Raw genomic sequence first — 21,729 nt, forward strand, 5'->3', positions numbered from 1 at the left:
CGAGTTGGCATTTCACCTGCAAAGTTAGATGGGGCCAAGGGCGATGGGAAAGCTTCAGACTCCCACCAGGCTCGGAGACTGAATTAAAATAACTGAAGAGAAGAGAAGCTGCCCCAGTCAGCATAGCTGGACTCTTAAGAAATACAAATGCAATAATGAGTAAGACTGTGTTGTTTAAAACAAGAAACTGAGCAAGACTATTAACCAAAAACCTAGCTCTCAGCCAGTCCCAGATCCTTCACAACTCTTATTTCAATTTGATTTTCAGGGTTTTGTTCTAGTCTGCTTTTAAGTGGCAATGGTTCAAAAAAATGGGAGGCAGGCCACTTTGACTTTGACTAGATCTGCTTACTCTAGTGAGTGGTGTGTGGAGAGATTCGTTAAACACATAATTAGTGGACATCTATCACGTGCAACTTTACTGCATGCTCCAGGAGGTGTAGGGAAGTAGCAACTAATTATTTAGCTACTTTAAAAACAAGATGTGGGGCTTCCCTGGTGGTGCAGTGGTTGAGAGTCCGCCTGCCGATGCAGGGGACATGGGTTCGTGCCCCGGTCCGGGAAGATCTCACATGCCGCGGAGCGGCTGGGCCCGTGATCCATGGCCGCTGGGCCTGCGCGTCCGGAGCCTGTGCTCCGCAGCGGGAGAGGCCACAACAGTCAGAGGCCCGCGTACCGCAAAAAAACCCCAAAAAACAAAAAAAACAAGATGTGACTATGTTGGCAAAGCTAGAATTTTGTTACTTTAAATACTTTAAATACTGTACTATACCGATGTGAAAACTGGGACTAAGAATTAAGTAAATTAATGTTGAAGTAACATTTTGTGATAGGCTTTTATCACATAATAAATCACCCACGTATTTTTTTTTTTAGTTCACCCATGCTGAAAAATGTTTTTCACCTTATAAAATCCGTCTGATTTGAAGTAAATGGATAGTTTTCTGCACTAATAGCATGAAACGTTATGAGAGTCAGTTTATGGCAGTCACAAGTTTAGTAATTACTGAAGTAAAAGGGCTAGAAGAGGAATTAATATGAGATTAATTGAGCTTTATGGGGAACAGAGAAAATTGTGCAATACAGGCTTGAGATTCCCTTTTCCAAATGTGAAACCATAAAATGTTGATCTCATGCAACCATCACGTTAGTAACATAAGGCAAGTGGAGATGGTGGGAAGAAGAGACTGGCGTTTAAAGAATGCCTAGGGACAAAAACTGGACTGAGGAGCTTCAAGATGGCGGAAGAGTAAGACGCAGAGATCACCTTCCTCTCCACAAATACATCAGAAATACATCCACATGTGGAACAGCTCCTACAGAACACCTACTGAACGCTGGCAGAAGACCTCAGATCTCCCAAAAGGCAAGAAACTCCCCACGTACCTGGGTAGGGCAAAAGAAAAAAGAAAAAACAGAGACAAAAGAATAGGGATGGGACCTGCACCAGTGGGAGTGAGCTGAATCACCCATGTATTTTAACATCAAGTATTAATTTCAAAATTAATGCATATTGAAGGACTCCTTAATTTTTAAAAAGTTTATTTCATCTGACTACGAAGATAATATATATATATAATATATATATCAAAGATAATATATATATATATAAAGATAATATATATATTATAGATAATATATATATTAATATATATATAATATAATATATATATAAAAGATGTGGAATCTCCCATCATTCCATGATGCAAAGAAAATCAGTTTTTTTCTCTCCGTAGATATATCTGGTTGTTGTTGTTGTTTTAACAGCATTGTGTCAAAAGCAGTTCCTCTGAGATTAGTCTATGACAAAAGATGTCTAATGGTTGCTCAATATTTCGTACTAAACCATTCTTCTACCTAATCATTTGAGTAGTTTCCAAATTTTTGCTATTATAAGTCAATTCTGAGACAAATGGCTATTTTTTTTTTTTTTTTTTTGGGGGACAACGACTGCACCACCAGGGAAGCCCCAAATGGCTTTTTATGTGAACTTTTTTCTCACTCCTATGTTTATTTTCTTAGGGAAAATGTACTGAAATGGAATTACTGGCTTAAAAAGTACAAGGCTGTCAAAGCTCTTGTATATATTTGATCCTTAGCTTCTAAAGTCCTGATTTTTGGACTAACACTCACTTTTCAGAAATAGTCTATAAGTTCACAGAATAAGTTATTTCCTACATTTTTTTTTTTAATTTAAGATAAGAGTAAGTTTAATGACTCAAAATTATTGAACAACTTTATCCTAAAATGCTTATTAATGGATCAATTTTAGTTTGGGGGGACTTCTTCAACACCAGATTACAGGATTAAAAAATACTTGTTGTAGTCACATTTTTCTAAAATGTAACCCAGATATGGACTGTCCCATCATTCTTCTGTTCCATCATACTTGCCTGTTGATAATAAGGAATCCACTCACAACAGAAAATGAGCAATGTAGATTTTACTGAAGATTCATAAGTCAGGGGAGAGGTTTTACACTGTATACTCCAAAGTTAACAGCTTACTCCTCCCATCAGACTTTTCTGAGTTTTATTTTCTCTGCTACTGTGTATCAAGGCTTTTCAGTGAGAGATATCCTAATTATTCTACTATGATAATTATCGATAAAGTATTTTACCACTAACATTCCATTACATAACTGGGGAAAAATAATCTATAATGGAAGGTGATATTCATGATTTTGATGCATTTTTAATTGAGTAATTTAAAAAATAGATGCGAACTCAAAGAGAGTTTGTGAATGTTCAGTTTTGAAGCAGATTGAGGAAAATGTAAGTTTATCAGCAGATTTTCCACTAGAAATAGAACATTATAAAAATGATTTTTCTTTTTTTCAATTTATTTTTTTCTTTATCGGGATATAGTTGCTTTACTGTGTTGTGCTAGTTTCTGCTGTACAACAAAGTGAATCATCTATATGTATACATATATCCCCTCCCTCTTGGACCTCCCTCACCCCTCCACCCCCCACCCCACCCATCTAGGTCACCACAGAGCACTGAGCTGAGCTCCCTGCGCTATAAGGCGGTTCCCACTAGCTATCTGTTTTACACATGGTAGTGTATATATGCCTGGAGGATGTATACAGCTACTTTCATGATTATTTAATGATCAGGACTAAGACTGGTTCTCTCAAAACCTCCAATAAATCCACTTGATTCAATTCAGTGAATCAGCAAAATTAAGTCTTATCTCACTATCTGCTGTAAATCACACATTTTACCTACCCAGTTGTAGAATTTTTATTTACTTGTGATTTTCAAAAAAATCCACAAAACAAAAACAAAACCCAAAAAAATCCACAAAACAGTAAAAACATTTTTCTGAGGGCAGCACTTTATTTAATTATTTCTTCTTTTAATTAAAGAAATATTTTGAGTTTGCATTGGTTCTGGAGGCAGACACTCTTGGTTTCAAATTCTGACTCTGAAATTTCTTAGCTGAGTAAACTGGGGTAAGAGCCCTGTGAGATACTTATTACCATCTTCATTTTACATAGTGGAAACTGAGGCTTAGTATGATTAAGTAGGACAGTATATGTGAAGCACTTTTAGCAGAGTGCGTGCCCATAAAAGGCATCCAGTAATTGGTAGCTACTATTAATAGGAGTAACAACAGCAACCATCTACTATATGCTATTGGCTTCTTTATAAAGGAAATGAAATAGAAGATGGATGTGGCTAGTGTTTCATCAATTTACAGTTATAAATCTTTATCGTATGTACACTTTTGGGTCCAACCAGTATCCTAGCTGAAATTTAGAACTGAGGAGAACTGATGGGTAACCACTTAGGACCCTCAATAATTTGCAAAGGAACCTGCCATTCTTGTAGTTTTCTATTACAAATTCTCAGCGTCCCACCTCTTCTGGCCATCTATTGCTGCATAACAAATTACCCCAAACTAAATGGCTAAAATAACAACCATTTTATTATAGGTCACAATTTTGTGGCTTAGGATTTCAGGCAGTGCTAAACTGGGCAATTTTTCTGCCCCATGTGGCATCCCCTAGGATCATTGGTTGGTATATAGCAGGTGTCTGGATCAATCTGGAGGGTCCAGGATGGTTGTGCTTCTGTGCCTGGCTCTGATGTGGGTTGTTAGAAGGCTAGGTTCAGCTGGCTGCTTCTCCATCTCCATGTAATCTCAGGGCCTCCCCATATGGTCTTCCCATCAGTGTAGCTGGACTTCATACATAGTGGTTCAAGCCTCCAAGAGTCTAAATTAAAAGCTGCCAGTTCTCTTAAAGACTGGGCCTGAAAATGCATGATGTCACTTCCACCATAGTCTGTTGAAATATTGGGCAAAAGTTTCAAAATTTGAACAAGACCAGAAATCCATAGATCCAGGAAGTTCAGCAAACCCCAAGCAGGTTAAAGACAAAGAAAATATCACCTAGGTACATAATTTTGAAAACCAAAGATAGAGAGAAATCCTGAAAAGCAGCCAGAGATAAACAGACATGTTACCCATAGGAGAACAATGATGAGAATATAAGTGAACAATGGAGGCCAGAAGACATGGAAAGATACCTTCAAAAGGCCAAAACAAAAAACTGCCTTGCTAGAATTCTATACCCAGCAAAACTAATTTTTAAATATTAAGGTAAAATAAAGTTATCTTCAGATAAATGAAAGCTGAGAAAATTTGTTGCCAACAGAACCACAGTAACATGCTAAAACAGTTCTTCAGGCTAAAGGGGATGATTGGATCTACAGGCAGGAATTAACACTGGAAATATTAAATATGGGAATATATATAAAAGACTAGTTTTTCTTTACTCAAATTCTTTAAAGGTTAATTAACTCTTTAAAAAATAGCAATGTGGTGGGATTTATGACATATATAGAAATAAAATATATGACAAAACAGAACAAAAAATGGGAGAGAGCAAATGCAATTATAATTTCAAAAGTTTCTTACATGATATGGGGATTGGTATAATCGTTCTTGGTAGACTATGATAAGTGAAGGATGCATATTATAATCCCTTGAGTAACCACAAGAAAATATTACAAAGGGCTAAACAGCTAATAGGGGAGATAGAACAGAATACTAGAAAACAAAAACAAAAGCAAAAACAACCTGATTAATCCAAGAGAAAACAAAGGAGGAACAAAGAACAGAGAAGAAAAATTGAAAACAAATTGGAAAATGGCAGATTTAAATCATATCAATAATTACAGTAAATGTAATGGACTAAAAAAAAAGAGTAGGGATTATTAGACAGAAAAGCAAGGTCCAGTTATGTGATGTTTACATAAAATGCACTTTATATATAAATATATATAGTTATTGAACACCATTTTTTTCTGTAAAATATAGTAGCTACTTCAGAGGATTGTCGCAAAGATTAAGTGAGTAAATATGTGTGTTAAGCATTCAGCATAGTGCTTGGGACATGGTAAATTCTCCATTAAGGACAGCTAAACATATATGCATCTGTGTATGTTCACACATAATACTAAATGTTCTATCAATTGTAATTTTCATTAATTCAGACTTCTTCAGTCTTCTACTTCAATTCATGATTTTAAAAGTGCATGTTTAGAATATATCTAATTGTTCCCCGTTTTTTGGTTTTGGTTTGATGGTGTGAGTGATTGGCACATAAAACACACTGCCTTGTGGAAACATTTATTATTGTCTTCACACATTTGCATTGTTCTCACAAATTTTAATAAGTTCTATAAAGCAAAAATAAAGGGTTCAATCATAGATTCAAGTGAAGGATTCATTTAGGTGGGATCAAGGGTATGTGTAAGTAATATTTAAGCTGAAAAAATAATCGGTAGTGTTAACCAGGTAAAGAGAGAGAGAAAGAACTTTCTGGACAGAGGCAAAAGGATGTGAAGGTCCCAAGGTGGAGAAGATCTTGGACTGTTCAAGGAACTAAAGAACACAGGTGTGCAGGAATGGAGCAAGATGAGGAGACAGAGGTGGGCAGGGCCGGCTGAAGTCCTGGGCCTGGAAGTTTATGTTGAAGACTCTGGATTTATCCTAAGAGAAAAATCACTCTGGCTGTTGTGCAGAAATGAAATAGAGGAAGCCAAAACTGGAAAAACCAGTTCGGCTATGAAGTTATTGTAGTCCAAGCAAGAGATGATGGTGGCTTGGACAAGGGTGGTGGCAGCGGAGAGGAAGAGGATGAATTTTTTATGTATTAGCGTAGTAGAATGGACAGGACATGGTGAAGGATTAGAAGTGGATGATGAGGAAAGAAGGTATAGTGATCCCTTCAGGTGTCTGGGATTTGCAGTAAGGTGAATGGAGGTGCCATATACAGGCTCAGCAAGTATCAGAGGAGTTACAGATTTCAGGAGGAGAGGTAGATTTCAGTTTGGGGTATTTAAGTAGTGAGAGAGATGTAACACAACTGAGGAGATGTCAAGTAGACCAATAGGTTAATGGTCCAATACTTAAAAAGTGAGGCCTGGACTAGATGTTTAAGTTTGAAACTTGTTGGATAAGATCACATGGGGGAGAGTGTGGAGTGAGAAGAGGACACAGGACTGGGCCATATGGAACCCCAACATTTTGAAGTGGGGAAGGAGGAGACACTAGCAAAGGAGAATGAGAAAGACTGACCAGCATGGTTGGAGGACAGCCGGGAGTGTGGTATCACAGAGCCCAGGGGAAGAGGGTTTGGATAAAAATAGAATAATCCACTATTTTGAATAGTGGATTATTGTGTATGCTTAGCTATAAAATGCAATTACCACAGCTTTAGCACAGTGTTAAACATACCGTATTTATTGAATGAATGGGTAGCTTTGTATCTTTGGAAACCTAGCTCATGGTCACTAACAGAAGCAATGTTTATGTTCTACCACCCCAATTCATATCAGGGAATAAAATCTAAACATGAATTAAGCTGTCTCAGAGGACAAATATTGAGCTTGGGCAGGAAAAGTTTGAAAAGGCATTGGAGAGATGATTAGAAGTGGGGATGATGAAGTGTGAGTTCTCCGTAGCCCTAGATCAGTCTATTCACCAAATCACATGGTCAGAAAGGGGTAGAGAGAGGGCAGCTGAGGAAGGAAATATATTCACAAAACAATAACATTATGCTCTTTAACTGCTGATGTGCTCACTGAGGCATTTCAATAAGCACTGGCAACATGCACTGACATTTGAAATCAGTACTCCTTAGTTTAGTACCTACCCTTGCAGCAAATCCAACATGGTGAAGAGCTATTTCCTAAATAAATCAGAGGGCTTTAATTCTGTGCTCAGGAATCCCAGGAAATTTTGGTTGACAGTACCATGCGGTCTGTGGATTAAACAAATTATTGATGTTTGGCACCCAAAGTCTTTATTTATCCTTCATGTTGACTAGAACCATTTGCAGATAATAATGTTGGATATATAGTAGGAAAATTTGAAGAATGCAAGATGCATTATTCTCTTACTTTCTAAGATATTAGGCTCTCAATACCTCATATATATAAGGAAAGTATCTTTTTAAAAACGCACTTTCAAATTCATCCTTGTTGTAGTCATTGTATTTAATAGTTTCCTTTGCTTTTGGAAGTTAACACTTTTGCTCAGAGAGGGAAAATGGATATTTATAAGAGAAATATTAACAACTAGAACCTTTATGAGAAAAAGGCTGTAATAAAACAAAACAGTTGCTTTTAAGAGATGCAGGATTTATATAGAGCTTTATTACAAATCAGTTGCCTTGATTTTTTGGTGAGTGGGGCAGAGAAGCAAAATGGTGTGATAAATGAACATTATATTCAGAGTCTGGAGATTTGGTTTTGAATTTTAACTGTTGTTCTTAATGACCTGAATTCTCAGTTTTCTTGGGTATTGTCCTACTTCCTTTGGTCTTAATTCACTGTTCCTTTATAAATTTATTGTGAAAGATACATAAATGAATTATTTTCAGCCTTTTTTCTAACATATATATTTTCTTCTGGGTATAACTTAAATTGCATCCTACAGGTTTTGATTTGTCATATTTTTATTGACAATTAGTTAAATTGTTTTCTAGTACCTGTTGGGATTTCTTCTTTGATCCATGATTATTTAGAAGTGTACTACCTACTAGTCAGAGAATATGGTTGATTTCAATTTTTTGTAAGCTACTGAGATATTAATTTCTTATGAGTATGATTATTTACTTTTTTGGTATATATGTTCTATCAGATAAAGCTATATTAAACTCCCACTATGATTGTGGATTTATCTATTTTATTGTTTTAGTTCTGTTACTTTCTGCTTTATATGGTTTGAAGCTATGCTCTTATAGACATTCAAGTTTAGAATCATTATATCTTTTTGGTACAGTGTATAGTAATCCTTTTATATCGTAGTAAAATTTCTTTTTATATATAGCAAGGCTTCATGCTTTATATATATTGGTATATTTATATCAATTTTCTCTTGGTTACTGTTTGCATGTTAATATTTTCATGATTACATTTTCTATCTTGCTATACCTTTACATTTAAAGTATGTCTCTTATAAGCAGCATTTTTATTTAACCTATTTGGCAATCTTTGTATTTTAATTGGAGTGTTTAGTCCTTTTATGCACTTAATGTAAATATTGGTTATTTGGAGTTAAATCTACTATTTGTTCCAGAAGTTCTTTATTTCTTCTAATTTCTTGCCCTTTTTGTATTAATTTTTATTATTCCATTCCTCACTCTTATTAGCTTGTTATTTATCCATTCTTTTACAGTTATTTTAGTTTTTGCCCTATGGATTAGAATATTTATTCGTTATTTGTAAAAGTCTAATATAAGTTAGTGCTTTTACCATTTCCCAGACAATTCAAAGAACTTAGAATGCATTAACACTATTTAAAACCCTCCCATCACTTTGTTTGCTATTGTGTATTTGAATTCTGTGTATACAGGCAGTCCTTGCTTTGCATGGTTCCCATACGCATGAGGTTCAGTTACCATTATTTAGTTAAATTTAAATAATAACTGGTTCCAACCACATGGTTCAAGTTTGTTACCACAATATATTAACTATGAGTAATTGCATAAAGTACGAACTTTGCTGCCAGATCTTCAGTCCACGCATCACTATGTAAGTAACAGATGCACATCATGATAGGTGATCAATTACACTGCTCCTTTCAAAGTCATTGGTGATAGGTCACCTAGCATCTATTATTCAGTTCATACACAAACAATAAGGTGTGCGGTTGTGTTGCCTCCATGACTCTCAGTGATAAACCCACACAACATTTTATAAAAGAGGATAATTGAAAGAGGTAATTGACCAACAAAGATGGAAGAAACAAAGAAACAAAATGTGATAGTGCTGGAAGTGAAATTTGAATAAATGTAAATAGAATCATAGAAACTGCTAACCATGGGAACATCCATACTGCTACCATTTGAGAGACTCTAGACATTTAATAAGAGGAACTTAAGTGAAGGTGCATTATTGACATAAATAAGAAAAGTGGTTGTGAATAAAAGAATGAAGATGTCCCCAAAGAAATGATGCTGATAAAAAAAAGAACTTACATTAAAGGGACTCTCAGAAATATTTTGACATTGAAAGAACAGAGGATAGATATTGGAAGCTGATCCAGACCTAGAAAGGAGTATGACAATTTGCCGAGACAGTGACGTGATACTCTCTTGTAAGTTATATATACAACAGAGAAAAATGTGTGTGCTATTCAAACTACTCTTGATAAGCTTTTTAGAAAGAAATAAAACATTTTACTTCTAAATGCTTCTAACGTTTAAAATTACAATGTGCTAAAAATATTAGTTTTACTATTTTTACTTTCCCCATGCATTTATAACCCAATAGTAAGAGAGATTTTAATGTTTTGACAAGAATTTTTGTCACAAAAAGTAATCTTTTTTTCATTGATTAAGATCGCTTTGCACAGTTTCAGCATGCACAGTTTTATGGTCCAACACTATCGTGCAGAGCAAAGACTGCCTGTTTTTTAAACCCCATAAGACGTTTTGTTTTGTTTTGTACAGTCGAGGTTAATTTATATTTCGCTCTTTTTGTTCGTTTGTTTTTGTTTTTTGCTTTTCATTTCCTCCTGTACCTCTGTGCTATCAGGTAGGATTATATTCCTTTTGCCTTAATAATTCCCTTTAGCAGTTTCTTTAATATGAGCCTAATGGTGATGAATCCTCTCAGCTTTTGTTTGCTTGAAATGTCTTTCTTTTGTCTTCAATTTCAGAGAATCTTTTTGTTAGGGTGGCTGATATTTGCTGTTGTTATTTTTGTGGTTCTCCTTTTTGCAGATATCTTACTTTTTGCTTTGTGGATTCCATCATTTCTGTTGAAAAGTCAGCTTTCAGTCATGTTGTTACTTCTTTGAAAGTATTATGTATTTTTTTCCTCTGGCTGCTTTTTATGATTTTCTCTTTCTTTGATTTTTTAGCACTTTTACTATGATGTGCCTTGATGTGGTTTTCTTTGTATTTATCCTTTAGGGGCTTGCAGTACTGCTTACATTTGTGACTTGATGTCTCATGAATTTTGGAAATTTTCTTTCAAATATTGCTTCTTTCATTCTTTCTCTTCTTTTTCTTGGGATCCAGTAATAGGTATGCTAGACATTTTAGTGTGCCACATATTTCTTTTTCTCTCCATGCTTCAGGTTGGATAAATTCTTCTGACCTAACTTCTAGGTTACTTACTCTCTTTTGACCTATGTATATCTGTTGTTAAACTCATGTATTTAGGTTTTATTTTAGTTATTGAATTTTTAAATTCTAGAGTTTCCATTTGATCCTTTCAAAAATATTTTCCCGTTCTATTCTAAAATTCTCTTTCTTGGCAATTAAATTTTTGAATGTCTTGATCATAGTTATTTTAAAGTCTATCTGATAACTCCAATATTTGAATCTCTTGTGGATCATTTTCTATTGTCTGTTTCCTTCTCTTGATTTTTGCCATAAATTCTTTATTTTTAATTTTTTTTGTATGCTTGGTTATTTTTTATTGAAAGCTGAGCTTTAGTCTTTGTGAGGACTGATCTATTTCCCATTATACCATACTTCTGGGATGAAGCTCTTTTTGGCATCCCAGCTAAAATCCTTGGGTGTTTACTAGGAACCATCTCTTTAGTAAGCCTTGAACTCCAGTTTTTATTTCCCTAGCTCTATAAGACTGCCTAAACCCCTGGGCAGCCTCTCAGCTGTTGTTTACAGTTTAGAAAATACTTCAAGAGGAAAGTAATCAAATGTTGTTTTGGGGATTTGCTTCTCTCCCTTTAAGTTCTTGCTGCCTTCATAACACTCAAATACATTTAAACAGATTTTTTTCCAGCTCCTCTAGTTGTTTTCAAACCAATGGTTGATATAATAATGTCCGCTAGCCTACCATAGCTGGAGACAACTTTCTGGGCCTCTGTATTCTTAACACATTATTGTCCGGGGGATTTTTGCAGAAACTAATACCTGTGGCCGTAACACGTCTCTGGTCAAAAATGTGTTAAAGGCAGCATACGGTATTACATAAGGGAAAGAAGATTTGAGTCACATATTTATGATGTAAAACCTCTGACCCTATCCGTTAGTAACTCTGTGACCTAGGATAATGTATTTAGTCTCTCTACATTTATGCTTTTTTTAAATAAATAATACACATGATAATCTCTACTTCACAGGGTTGTTTTTTGAAGGTTAAATAAAGTACTTAAATGTTCAGCATAATGTTTAGAACATACTAAGTATTCATAGATGATAAGTATTTTTGTTCTTCATCAAGAAAAGAGAGTTAATATTTCATAATACATGGCTGCTTAAAAGAATGTAATGTGATTATTTGTGTAAAACTTTTTATAGGTTGCAAGGTACTACAGAAATAAAAACAGAATAATTATTTATGAAGTGTATTGATTGGTTTTATGTGGGAGGCACTGTGCTAAATGCTTACATGCATTATGTCATTCAATATTTATAATAAGTATATTAAGTTGGAACTCTTATTACCATTATTTTACAAATGAGGAAACTGAGGTTAGGAAGGATTACATGACATGTCCAAGGTTAGATAATGAGATTGCTGTGACCTAACCACTAGACCACCAGGGAACATCAAGGTTAGACAATGACAGGCAAAGAAACCAGGGTTTTAACCCAACTCTGACCAACTCCAAAGCCAGAGCTCTTAACTCCACTCCTGTTCTAATCTCACAAGGCTACATTTCTCTTTCCTAAATGAGGGAAAAAAGTTAGTTTTTGCAGAAACTTGCACAGGCCCTGGAATCCAGTAGGTGGTCAGTAAATATTTATTGACTTACTGATATCCATGTCAATGAAATCTGTTGACACAGTAGTAACAGAAAGAAATGACAATTCAAAAAGAGGACTTCTAATTTTGTCTTTAACTTCCAGCCATGCAAGTTAGAATTAGGATGAATTAACATAAACTGAGAGTGAGAACAAGTTAAGAATTGAATATAAATGGAAATTCTGACCCATGTTCTAGTTGCTATTGCCATCTGGAGCCCCCAAATTATCAATTAAGAGTGGCTGTGGCTTGGATTTATGCTTCACTTTTCATTGTACTTACATGTGAGTCATTTTACTCAAATTGGAGAAGGAATGTGATTCCAGCCGCTGCAGAGCTGCATCTATCGACAAGTAGCTGAGCATCACAAAAATATAAAACAAAGTAGAAAGTTAGTGGGGTTGTGAACTGCAAACATACTATTAATTTTGATGTAACTTCTTTGTCAGGGGCTTCCCAGGTCACGCAACATGCACAACCCTCATGGTTTCTCCCTAATTATGTTAAAATTAGTTATTACTTTTTTTAGATCCTGTTTTATCTGAAAGTTTCCCAATTCATTGGACCTATTCATTCTTCTGGTTTCATTCAACAGATAACTTCCTTTAGAAGCTTTCCCCAAATTTCCTGATTAGGTCAAATTTTGCATAGTATATCCTCATGGCACCATGAACTTCTCCTTCCACTAATTATCACAATGAAACTTTGCAAGTGTTTGGATGATATGTGATTGATGTCTCATTAGAGTGCCAGTTCTCTGAAATGGGGAACTGTCTGTTTCTGATGGACACTGAATTTTGAGTACCTTTCATATTGCTTGTCATGTAGTAGACTTCCAATAAATATGGATTAAGTGAATGACTGAGTGAATGAATGAACAGGTGAGTTGCTCAAAATAGCAGAAAATGAAAGATGTTAGAAAAGAATTCACCAATAAATAAGAGGCATTTTTAATGGAGTAGCTAATTGCATGAGGTCAGAGATGTAGTTACAAAGAAGATGAAGAAAAAGCCACATTTCTCTAGTGGAACATTCCATAGGGTGGTGACTATATATTCTCTCAAGACTTCTCTTCTTGATTTTGAGAGGCTGAAAACTCAATATGTATTTTGAACTTTGTAATTGAAAGGCAACACAAATAAAAGTTTTAAGTACTAAAAAGGAGAAAAGAGAAACTTCTAAATACAACTTGTCAAGAATACATAAGGGATAATGTTTCAAAAAGTCTCCTAAATTCTATCTTGTAATAAGAATGACTAATGCAGCCAAATTCAATGACTGCTTTTTATTGAGAGGCATTTCTATGACATTTGGGAAAATTAATGATTAACAGATGGTGTCCACCTGTGGCCATAGCAGAGCTTCTCAACCCTGGCCATACAACTGAACTATTTGGGAGGCTTTTAAAACATAAGATGTCCAAGACTCGGTCCAGGATAATTAATTCAGAGCACTTAAGGGATGGGGCAAACATTTTTATTTTTACAAAGCTTCCCAGATGATTCTAACGCGCAGGCAGGGTTAAGAACCACTGGCCTATAGTTTGAATTGAATCTGCCAGTAAAATATTTTCATTAATACAATTTTTATAAGAGGAGTGCTGACTGTTCCATTTGAGCATTTTTCTCATGGGTATTGTGTGTATTCTAAAGGTCCTGTGCTTTCTGTTTTGAATTATCTATTCTCTAAACAATTATCCTTTGATTTATCAGGTCTCCCAAGTCATTGCCACTTGTGGATAACATTACATAAATTATTTTGATCCAAATATCATATCTCTAACATAGAGGAAACCACTGAAGATGTTGAAAAGAATTAGTTTATTGTGTAGAGATTGTGGGGATTTATGATGGATGAAGCTGAGCCATCTGAAGGACAAGATTAATTTTGAAGGCTGCAAACTTGTTTTCCTAACTTTGCATCATATCCATCGCTCCAAATTTTCTCCTGAATTTCTTAGTTTAGGAGGTGCAAAGCTTTCTTAAGGTTTTAGTCATTCAGCACATGTCATGATCACTGAAGTTCCAATTTCTCCAACTGAATGATACCTCCTTAGAGGACTCTTGTAGCTTGGTTGTGAAGACAACATATAGGAACCATTTATTCAGTGGGATAAGAGCAGTGATTCCCTACTTGCTTATCCCATTTTTATAATCAGGAAAAATCAGATCCCACCTCTTCCTCATATTTCTTCTAAGCATGCACGTCTCATGTAATAACTAGAGTAACCATATCATTAATCATCCAAAATAGGATATTTTTGTGAGTTAATGCAGGGTGCTATTAATAATTATGCCAGAATAATACGTGGGAATTTGTACTGTTCCAGGCAAAGCTACCTGGTGATCTCTTGCCCCACAGATGTGACAGCTCCCTAACTATTATTTAGGTATGTGTGTATGCTTTCATTCAACAAATATCTATTAAACATTCACTATATGTCAGTAAATGAGCATTGACCACTCAGACCTGTTCCCTAGCTTCAAGGAACTCACAGTAGTGGGAGATACAGACAGGTAAATGGGATTAACATGTAGAGTGATAAATTCTTTGATGGGGTTCAGGGCACACTTAACCCAGACTGGAGAATCTAAACATAGTTTCCCTGGAAGAGTCCTCATCAGGGCCTTCAAATCTGCCTGGATGTCCTAAATATCCCAGTCAAACTTCCTCCTTTTATTGCCCATCATTTTATTTCAAACCTTCTCAAATTTCTAACTCTGCCCTTTCTACCCAAATATTAATAGATAATCTTTTTAATAATTTGTAGAAAATATTGAAACCTTGAGATGAGAATTCCTGGAATCCCCCTCTAATAAGCCTATTAATTTACCTGTACCTGTCCCATCTCTAACTACTATTTCTCGTTATAGTACAAAAGGTGTCCATCTTCCTGTAAAAGGTCAATCCCTCTATTTGGACCCCATTCCCTCCTGCCTTCTTAGGGACCTCATGTTCTTAAAATTGTTCTTTCTTCAGTTATTTTTTTAAGCCTCTCCTTCTCTTTGATGCCTTTCCCTGGTCCCAGTTACTTCTACCTGTTTATGACTCTCAAGTCTTAATCTCTACCAAAATCTCTCCTGAGTGCCCCTACGTACCCAGAATTTCCAGTTCTCCTTAGTCTACTTTGATTTTTTTTCCTTTTTGCCATATCCATATTCCCTTCTGTATTAATATATTTATTTATTATGTTTTTGGTTCCTTGCCTATTTCTTTTCGTTCGAATGTGAACTCCACAGGGGTATGGCTCTTTGTGCATCTGTTCCCTGATGTATCCCTATCTCTTGGAAAAATGATTGATATATACCAGGGACTGAATAAATATTTCTTGAATGAATTAATAAAAGAATTTTATCCTGATATCTATTAGACATAGCTGCTGGATGCCTCAAAGGCACCTCAAATGCCACAGGCCCCAAATTGAATTCCTAACTTACTCCCTGTCCCTCCACAGCAAATGCACAGAAAACTTCTCTACCTTGGCAAATGTGCTCATCAACCACACAGGTGTCCTAGTCAGAAATGTCGTTGAAATTCTCCATCTGTTTCCCCCTTCAAAATCAATCAACTTTTAAGTTTGTCCATTCTCCCTTATTTCTCAAACCTGGCCACTTTTTCTTTCTTCTCACTCAGCCTTCACCATTCAACCTGCCGTCCCCTCTCCCCAGGCACTGCATCGACCTCCTCACTAACTTCCTGTCTCCAGCCTTGCTCCACTTCCACCCCTTTTCCACAGCCCAGCCAGGGAATATTTCTAAAACTTCTGTTCTCTCACTTCCCTGCTTACAATCGCTCTGTGGCTTGGTCCTTAGGGAAGATTTCAAACTCCTTCAAATGATTCACAAGGCCCTGTACTCGCTTCCCTCCCAATTTTATTTTTCTCTACTGTCCCCACTCCCAGCCTAAGCTCCAGCCTCAACAAACTTATTTTTAACTTCACTGACATCCCTTTTCTCTTCTGCTTGGAACTATCTTTCTATCTTTTGGTTTTTGGCCAGATAATACACATTGCAAATTAGGCACCATTTCCTCCAGGAAGCCCTCCCTGACCCCACCCCATATCCAGGTAACAGACCTCTCATATGAGTTCCCAGGTCACCCTAGAACTGACCCCATCATGGCACTTATCACTCTCTTAGGAAGGAAACTGGAGGCTCCATAAGTGTTGTCTACTGTTGTACGTGACACATCTAGCAAAGCGCCAGGCACAAAGTAGGGCTCAATAAATATTCATTGAATGAATGAATGAATGAATATAGCCAAGTAGAGCCACCAAATAGGCAATTGTATAGGGGAGATCAGGGAAAAGGAAGAGCTAAAGGGGAATTTGAGGCTTTTAGCTTTCAGACCACTAAATGGTGCTGCTGTTACAAGAAGGAGTAGAGAGGAACAGTTTAGGAGGAAGATGATGAGTTTATTTTGGATATGTTGTTTGAAGTGTCTGTGGGACATCAAGGTGACACTATTTGGAAGGAAGTTTGTAATACAGGCCTGAACTGTAGGAACAACTCAGGGCTAGAGATACTCATTTAGGAATTAGTTGTATTAGGTAATAGTGAAGCCAAAGGAATGGGAGTTTTCATTCAAGGTGCAGAGGGTATAAAGGAATTAGGACAAAATAAACAAAGAACTGGTATGTAAGTAACTGAATGAAATGAAATGAAATGAAATAGGAATCCAGGAGAGGAAATTGAGGAAGAGTAGCCAGGGTAAGATGTTAAAAAGAGGGAGAGAACAACAGCAGGGAAACCAAAGGAGGCAAGAATTTGAAAAAGGAAGGGCTGGTAGAAAAAGAAAAAACTGCAGAGATGTTCAGCTGGGATGGTTTCTCAGTCTCAGCACTACTGACATTGTAGACTAGATAATGCTTTGTTGGAGGTGGGGGGCATCCTATGCCTTGTAGGATGTTGAGTAGATCCTTCACCTCTACCCCTTAGATGACAGTAGCACCCTTCTCTCCAGTTGTGACAACCAAAAACATCAAATGCTCCTGACATGATGCAATGGACACTCAATAAATGGTAATGAAATGAATAAATTTAGCCAGAGACCACACGGGCTGGTGGTAATGTCATTGGTAGGCCTGGATTATCTGCATTGCTTGTCAGAATCAACTAAATGAAATAAAGACCTGGCTCATTTCAGACACATACACTCTTTGTCAATGCAACATGGAACCCCTTTTACTCCTCACTCTTGAGTGTATAGCAATTCAGTTTTCTACGATTTCAAATTTTCAAATTAATTTTAGTTATTTTTTAAAGTGAGAAGTCTGAAATCACTGGCTACATTTATGACAAAATGTAAACGTTTGTACTAGTGGTGAAAAGAAAATCAAGAATTGGTAACTGGGATAGATAGATTAGAGATAGATATATAGATCTGTTTATGGGGAGATTCCTGGCTAAGGTTTTGCCACATCTCCAAATATATTGAAATACATCAAGAATTATTAAATTCTTAAGGCCAAAGGAATTTAAATTTACTTTAGGTTTAAAAAATCATTTAGGAATTAGGGAATAAATATGTAGCCAAATCAAATAAACATCTTGTACATAAACCTCATATATATTGGAAATGTAGAATGTTATTGACTTATGCAAGTGCGATATATAACAAGTATTTTTCTTGATAGAACACATTTAGAAAATAACACGTCACAGTTGCAAACTTCTCTTTATATTAAAAAAAATGGACTTACATCCTGGAAATATTGGGCAGATTTGAAAATGCATGACTGGGAATGGTTTTCAGATGAGTCTCTATAAACTTCCTATGAAAATAACAGTTACACAATTAGAGTTTAAATCATTAGACTTTTCTAGTAACCCACCTTAATTAAACAGAACACATTATTAGAAGCATGACGATCCTTACAATGTATATTTTATCATACATAAGCAAGAAAACAATTTTTCCCCCAACAAAACAAGAATTGAGAGTGAGAATCAAATGCAGACAATAAATCTTCAAACTTTGCCTTTGAATTATCAGTGAACTAGTATGCCTTGTATAGCATCATATTTCATTTGTTAATGGAAGGGCAACATAATATATTCATAAGTTTCTTAGGACTACTGAATTCACGGTCAATGGAAATATCTTGAAATGCCACCAGAGTATGTATTAAGAGGATTAAATGCATTTGATATATCTTAAAGATCAAATATAGTGGTATGATTATAATCTTTTTGCCCAAGCAAAGGTCTCTTCAACCATTACCTTGATCTTATCGTCAACTTGCTGCAGTTTGGAAATAAATGACTGACAAGGAGCTAATTCTTCTCAGGATCATGATGTCTTTGTTGCATATGCAACCAAAAGTTTGTGCCTTTTCTTCCAGTTTGCTTTTTTGTTACTTTTCAGAAGGCGGAAAGTGGTTTCCTTACTCAATGAGACCTCTTTATGCATTCCAGTATGTCTCCACCTTGATCCTCCATTTTTTATTGTCTTTCTTTGTTATAGCAACTGCTTGAATAGAATTCTGTATGGAGAAAGGTGTACTTACTGTTCTAAGCTGGCTTTGCAAAAAGCCAATGCCTCACCATGCTTATCCTCTCCTCCGCGGGTCTGTTTTTGCCATTTAAATGTTGGTAATTACACATTGTTCATTTGCTACCTTTTTAAAAGGCATCATACTGAGATTGTGTATTTTTCCTCCTAGGCTGCAGGGTTTTTTCTCAGTAATTTCTTTCCTTGATCTATGTACTCTTTGAACTACTAATTTTTGCAGTGATTGAAATATATTTAGAATTTCTCGTTTCTGCTTCTGCATGACTGGAGCCTGGAAGTCACCCCTCCCTCCTAACAGTAAGCAAAAAGTTGAACAGACTGAAAAATCAACAGCTCTTCTTCGATCTGTGGGACGGGGGAAGACATAGGGCAAACCATTGTCCCCAGGACTGGAGAGACAGGTAAATACAAGGAGTCCCTATTTCCCAGAGCAGAGACTCGTGAGCAAAAACTATAAGGGGGAACCAGTGCCAGGGTAGGGTAGGAAAACCTGAGCTGTGATTGACCAATTGCCAGAGGTGCAGTGCAGACAACTCTGAGAGTTGGAAATTCTAGGAGAACCTAGTCACAGGCAGACCTCCACAATTTTGTGAGATTGACCTCCAGGAGTTCCACAAGGTTCTAAGAGTAAACACTAGGGGAAAATCCCTTTGTGCTTCTGTCACAGGGAGGGGAAAAGGAACCATCTGGAAATACAGTTGACCCTTTAACAATGGAGGGGTTAGTTAGGGGCACCAATGCCCACACAGTCGGAAATCCACGTATAACTTTATAGTTGGCCTTCATTATCTGCAGTTCTACATCTGCTGATTCAACCAACCACTGCTGGATCAAGTAGTGTTGTAGTATTTACTACTGAAGAAAATCCACGAATGAGTGGACCCATGCAGTTCAAAGCCATGTTGTTCAAGGGCCAACTGTACATCAGAGCACTCTGTTCTGTTTAACAAGGCCTACCCTCAGGGGAAACTAGTTATCCAGACCCTGTGGAAGGGAAATACACAACTCCAGCTCACTCTAGCCATTCTGTCCTACCTAGGGGGGAGAGAAAAAAACTGAGAAACACTTGTGAAGTTCACAGTCCAGAGGCATAGGCTCACTAAAATACCTAATCACAGGAACATAGAACACTTCCCCTCCCCTGACATCTTATCACCACGTTACTAAGACCTATTTATAGCCATTCCTTTTACCCAGTACATCATGTCTGTCTATCAAGAAATACATCTGTAACTTACCTAATCAAAGCCTCAGTAAAACCAAATTAATTTATAAAAGGGGGCAGAGGGAGGCAACCTGAATGATAAAAGGGTAGATTGTCAGCCCTTTGCAACACTGGTGATTCAGCATAAAGTGCAATATGCCTTCATATGATTCCAGAAATTCAGGTCCCATAGATTACCTGTACTCCCTCACAGGTCTCCCACTTACATTCCCTTAATTGGATTGATTAAAAGCCTGTTGGTCCAGATCCAAGTTTCTGAAGTTAAAAAGAAATGAGAATAACAAGTCGTTGGGACTAAAATCTCCCAGTAAAACTGGACCATGCCTAAGAAAAACAAAGGATAAGGTACACACCTGTTGGGTATCACCCGAAGAGACTTACTTAAGCTCACAGATAGTCTTACTTATAGAGCATGTCCTAAGGCATGGATATTGAGGGCATATTTATCTAAGATTTTGCACGCTGCTTGTAGGTAATGCGGACTTAATTTGTAACTTTCATTGGTTAAAAATTGGGGGGTTTATTCTGTCTTTAAAAGTAAAGAAACTATACTTAATTTAAAAGAAAATTAGAGTAACAATGGTTTCAGAGAAGTTTGACTTGGAACAGAAATAACATCTAAATTCAATTTAATAGCCTTTGGTTAAAGTTTCAAATAATGTTTATATCGTTTTCCAATATATGAATTTCTGAAATTTGTAATACACGTTTCTTGGATTCTCTCTTTCTCTTTCACACACATAAACACATACACACTTTAAGTCAGAACAAAGATCTTTTACCTACTACTGAGTTAGTTGTAGTTGATGGAGTTCAGGACACACTGTCCCAAAACATATTGTGTTGGCATACTGAATACTTTAAGCTGGAGGAATCTGAGAAGCAGAGGTGTAGGAAGGATTCTCTGACTCCCCTTCACACTCTGAAGCAAGCCCTAAGACCCTCATGTGAGAGGTGCCCTCCCCGGAGGAAAGGAGCAGCCTTATCACAGAAGACAGAGGGATGCCGAGGGGATTCTGAATGAACAGACCTTGCAAGTTTCCCCTAGTTTACTATTCTCAGCTCATACCCCTTTGTCCTATCACATTTTCCCACCACTTTCCTATCTTCATTAAACTTAGCATAAGAATGCTCAAGTTTAATCACTTCTTCAAGTCTTCATTTCTTCATAAAGGCTCCCATGTCATGTAAAACTTGCATTAAATATATTTGTATGCTTTTCTCTTGCCACTCTGTGTTTGGTTACAAAGTCCTAGCTGAGAACCTAGAGGAGTAGAAGGGAAATATTTTTTTTTCCTCACCTACATGCAGAACGTGTTTTAAAAGACAATCATTTTTGAAATGCTAACATTTTGCTTGATTGCACAAAGAAGATATTCTTCTCAGCCAGATTTCTCATCAAAGAAAGCCACCCATATAAATGCACTGATAAGAATTACGTATCTCAGTACAGCTGTCTTACTAATGATACAATATGCACAATATTCTTTCCACTGTCTATATTTTCAAAAGCAGAACTTTATTCAAAGAATTTTGTGACATGTGATTACTGCTTTTTTTTTTGCTTTATGCGGGCCTCTCACTGTTGTGGCTTCTCCCATTGCGGAGCACAGGCTCCGGACGCGCAGGCTCAGCGGCCATGGCTCACGGGCCCAGCTGCTCCACGGCATGTGGGATCTTCGCGGACCGGGGCACGAACCCATGTCCCCTGCATCGGCAGGCGGAGTCTCAACCACTGCGCCACCAGGGAAG

General features: G+C 36.6%; 1 protein-coding gene across 3 annotated transcripts in view; it reads right to left on the minus strand.

The window, feature by feature from the left end:
• The window catches only part of TSHR (thyroid stimulating hormone receptor), a 161,869-nt gene that overhangs the window by 54,414 nt on the left and 85,726 nt on the right, over positions 1-21,729 (minus strand). For all 3 annotated transcript variants that reach the window (XM_024736320.1, XM_024736321.1, XM_024736323.1), the window contains exons 2-3: positions 17,941-18,012; positions 12,522-12,596 (exon numbers count right to left, since the gene is read on the minus strand). In XM_024736320.1, the coding sequence (XP_024592088.1) occupies positions 12,522-12,596; positions 17,941-18,012 (147 nt within the window). The remainder of the gene's footprint in view (positions 1-12,521; positions 12,597-17,940; positions 18,013-21,729) is intronic.

Source organism: Neophocaena asiaeorientalis, unplaced genomic scaffold (genome assembly GCF_003031525.2).
Source record: "Neophocaena asiaeorientalis asiaeorientalis breed wild unplaced genomic scaffold, Neophocaena_asiaeorientalis_V1.1 scaffold152, whole genome shotgun sequence".
Taxonomy (NCBI): domain Eukaryota; kingdom Metazoa; phylum Chordata; class Mammalia; order Artiodactyla; family Phocoenidae; genus Neophocaena; species Neophocaena asiaeorientalis.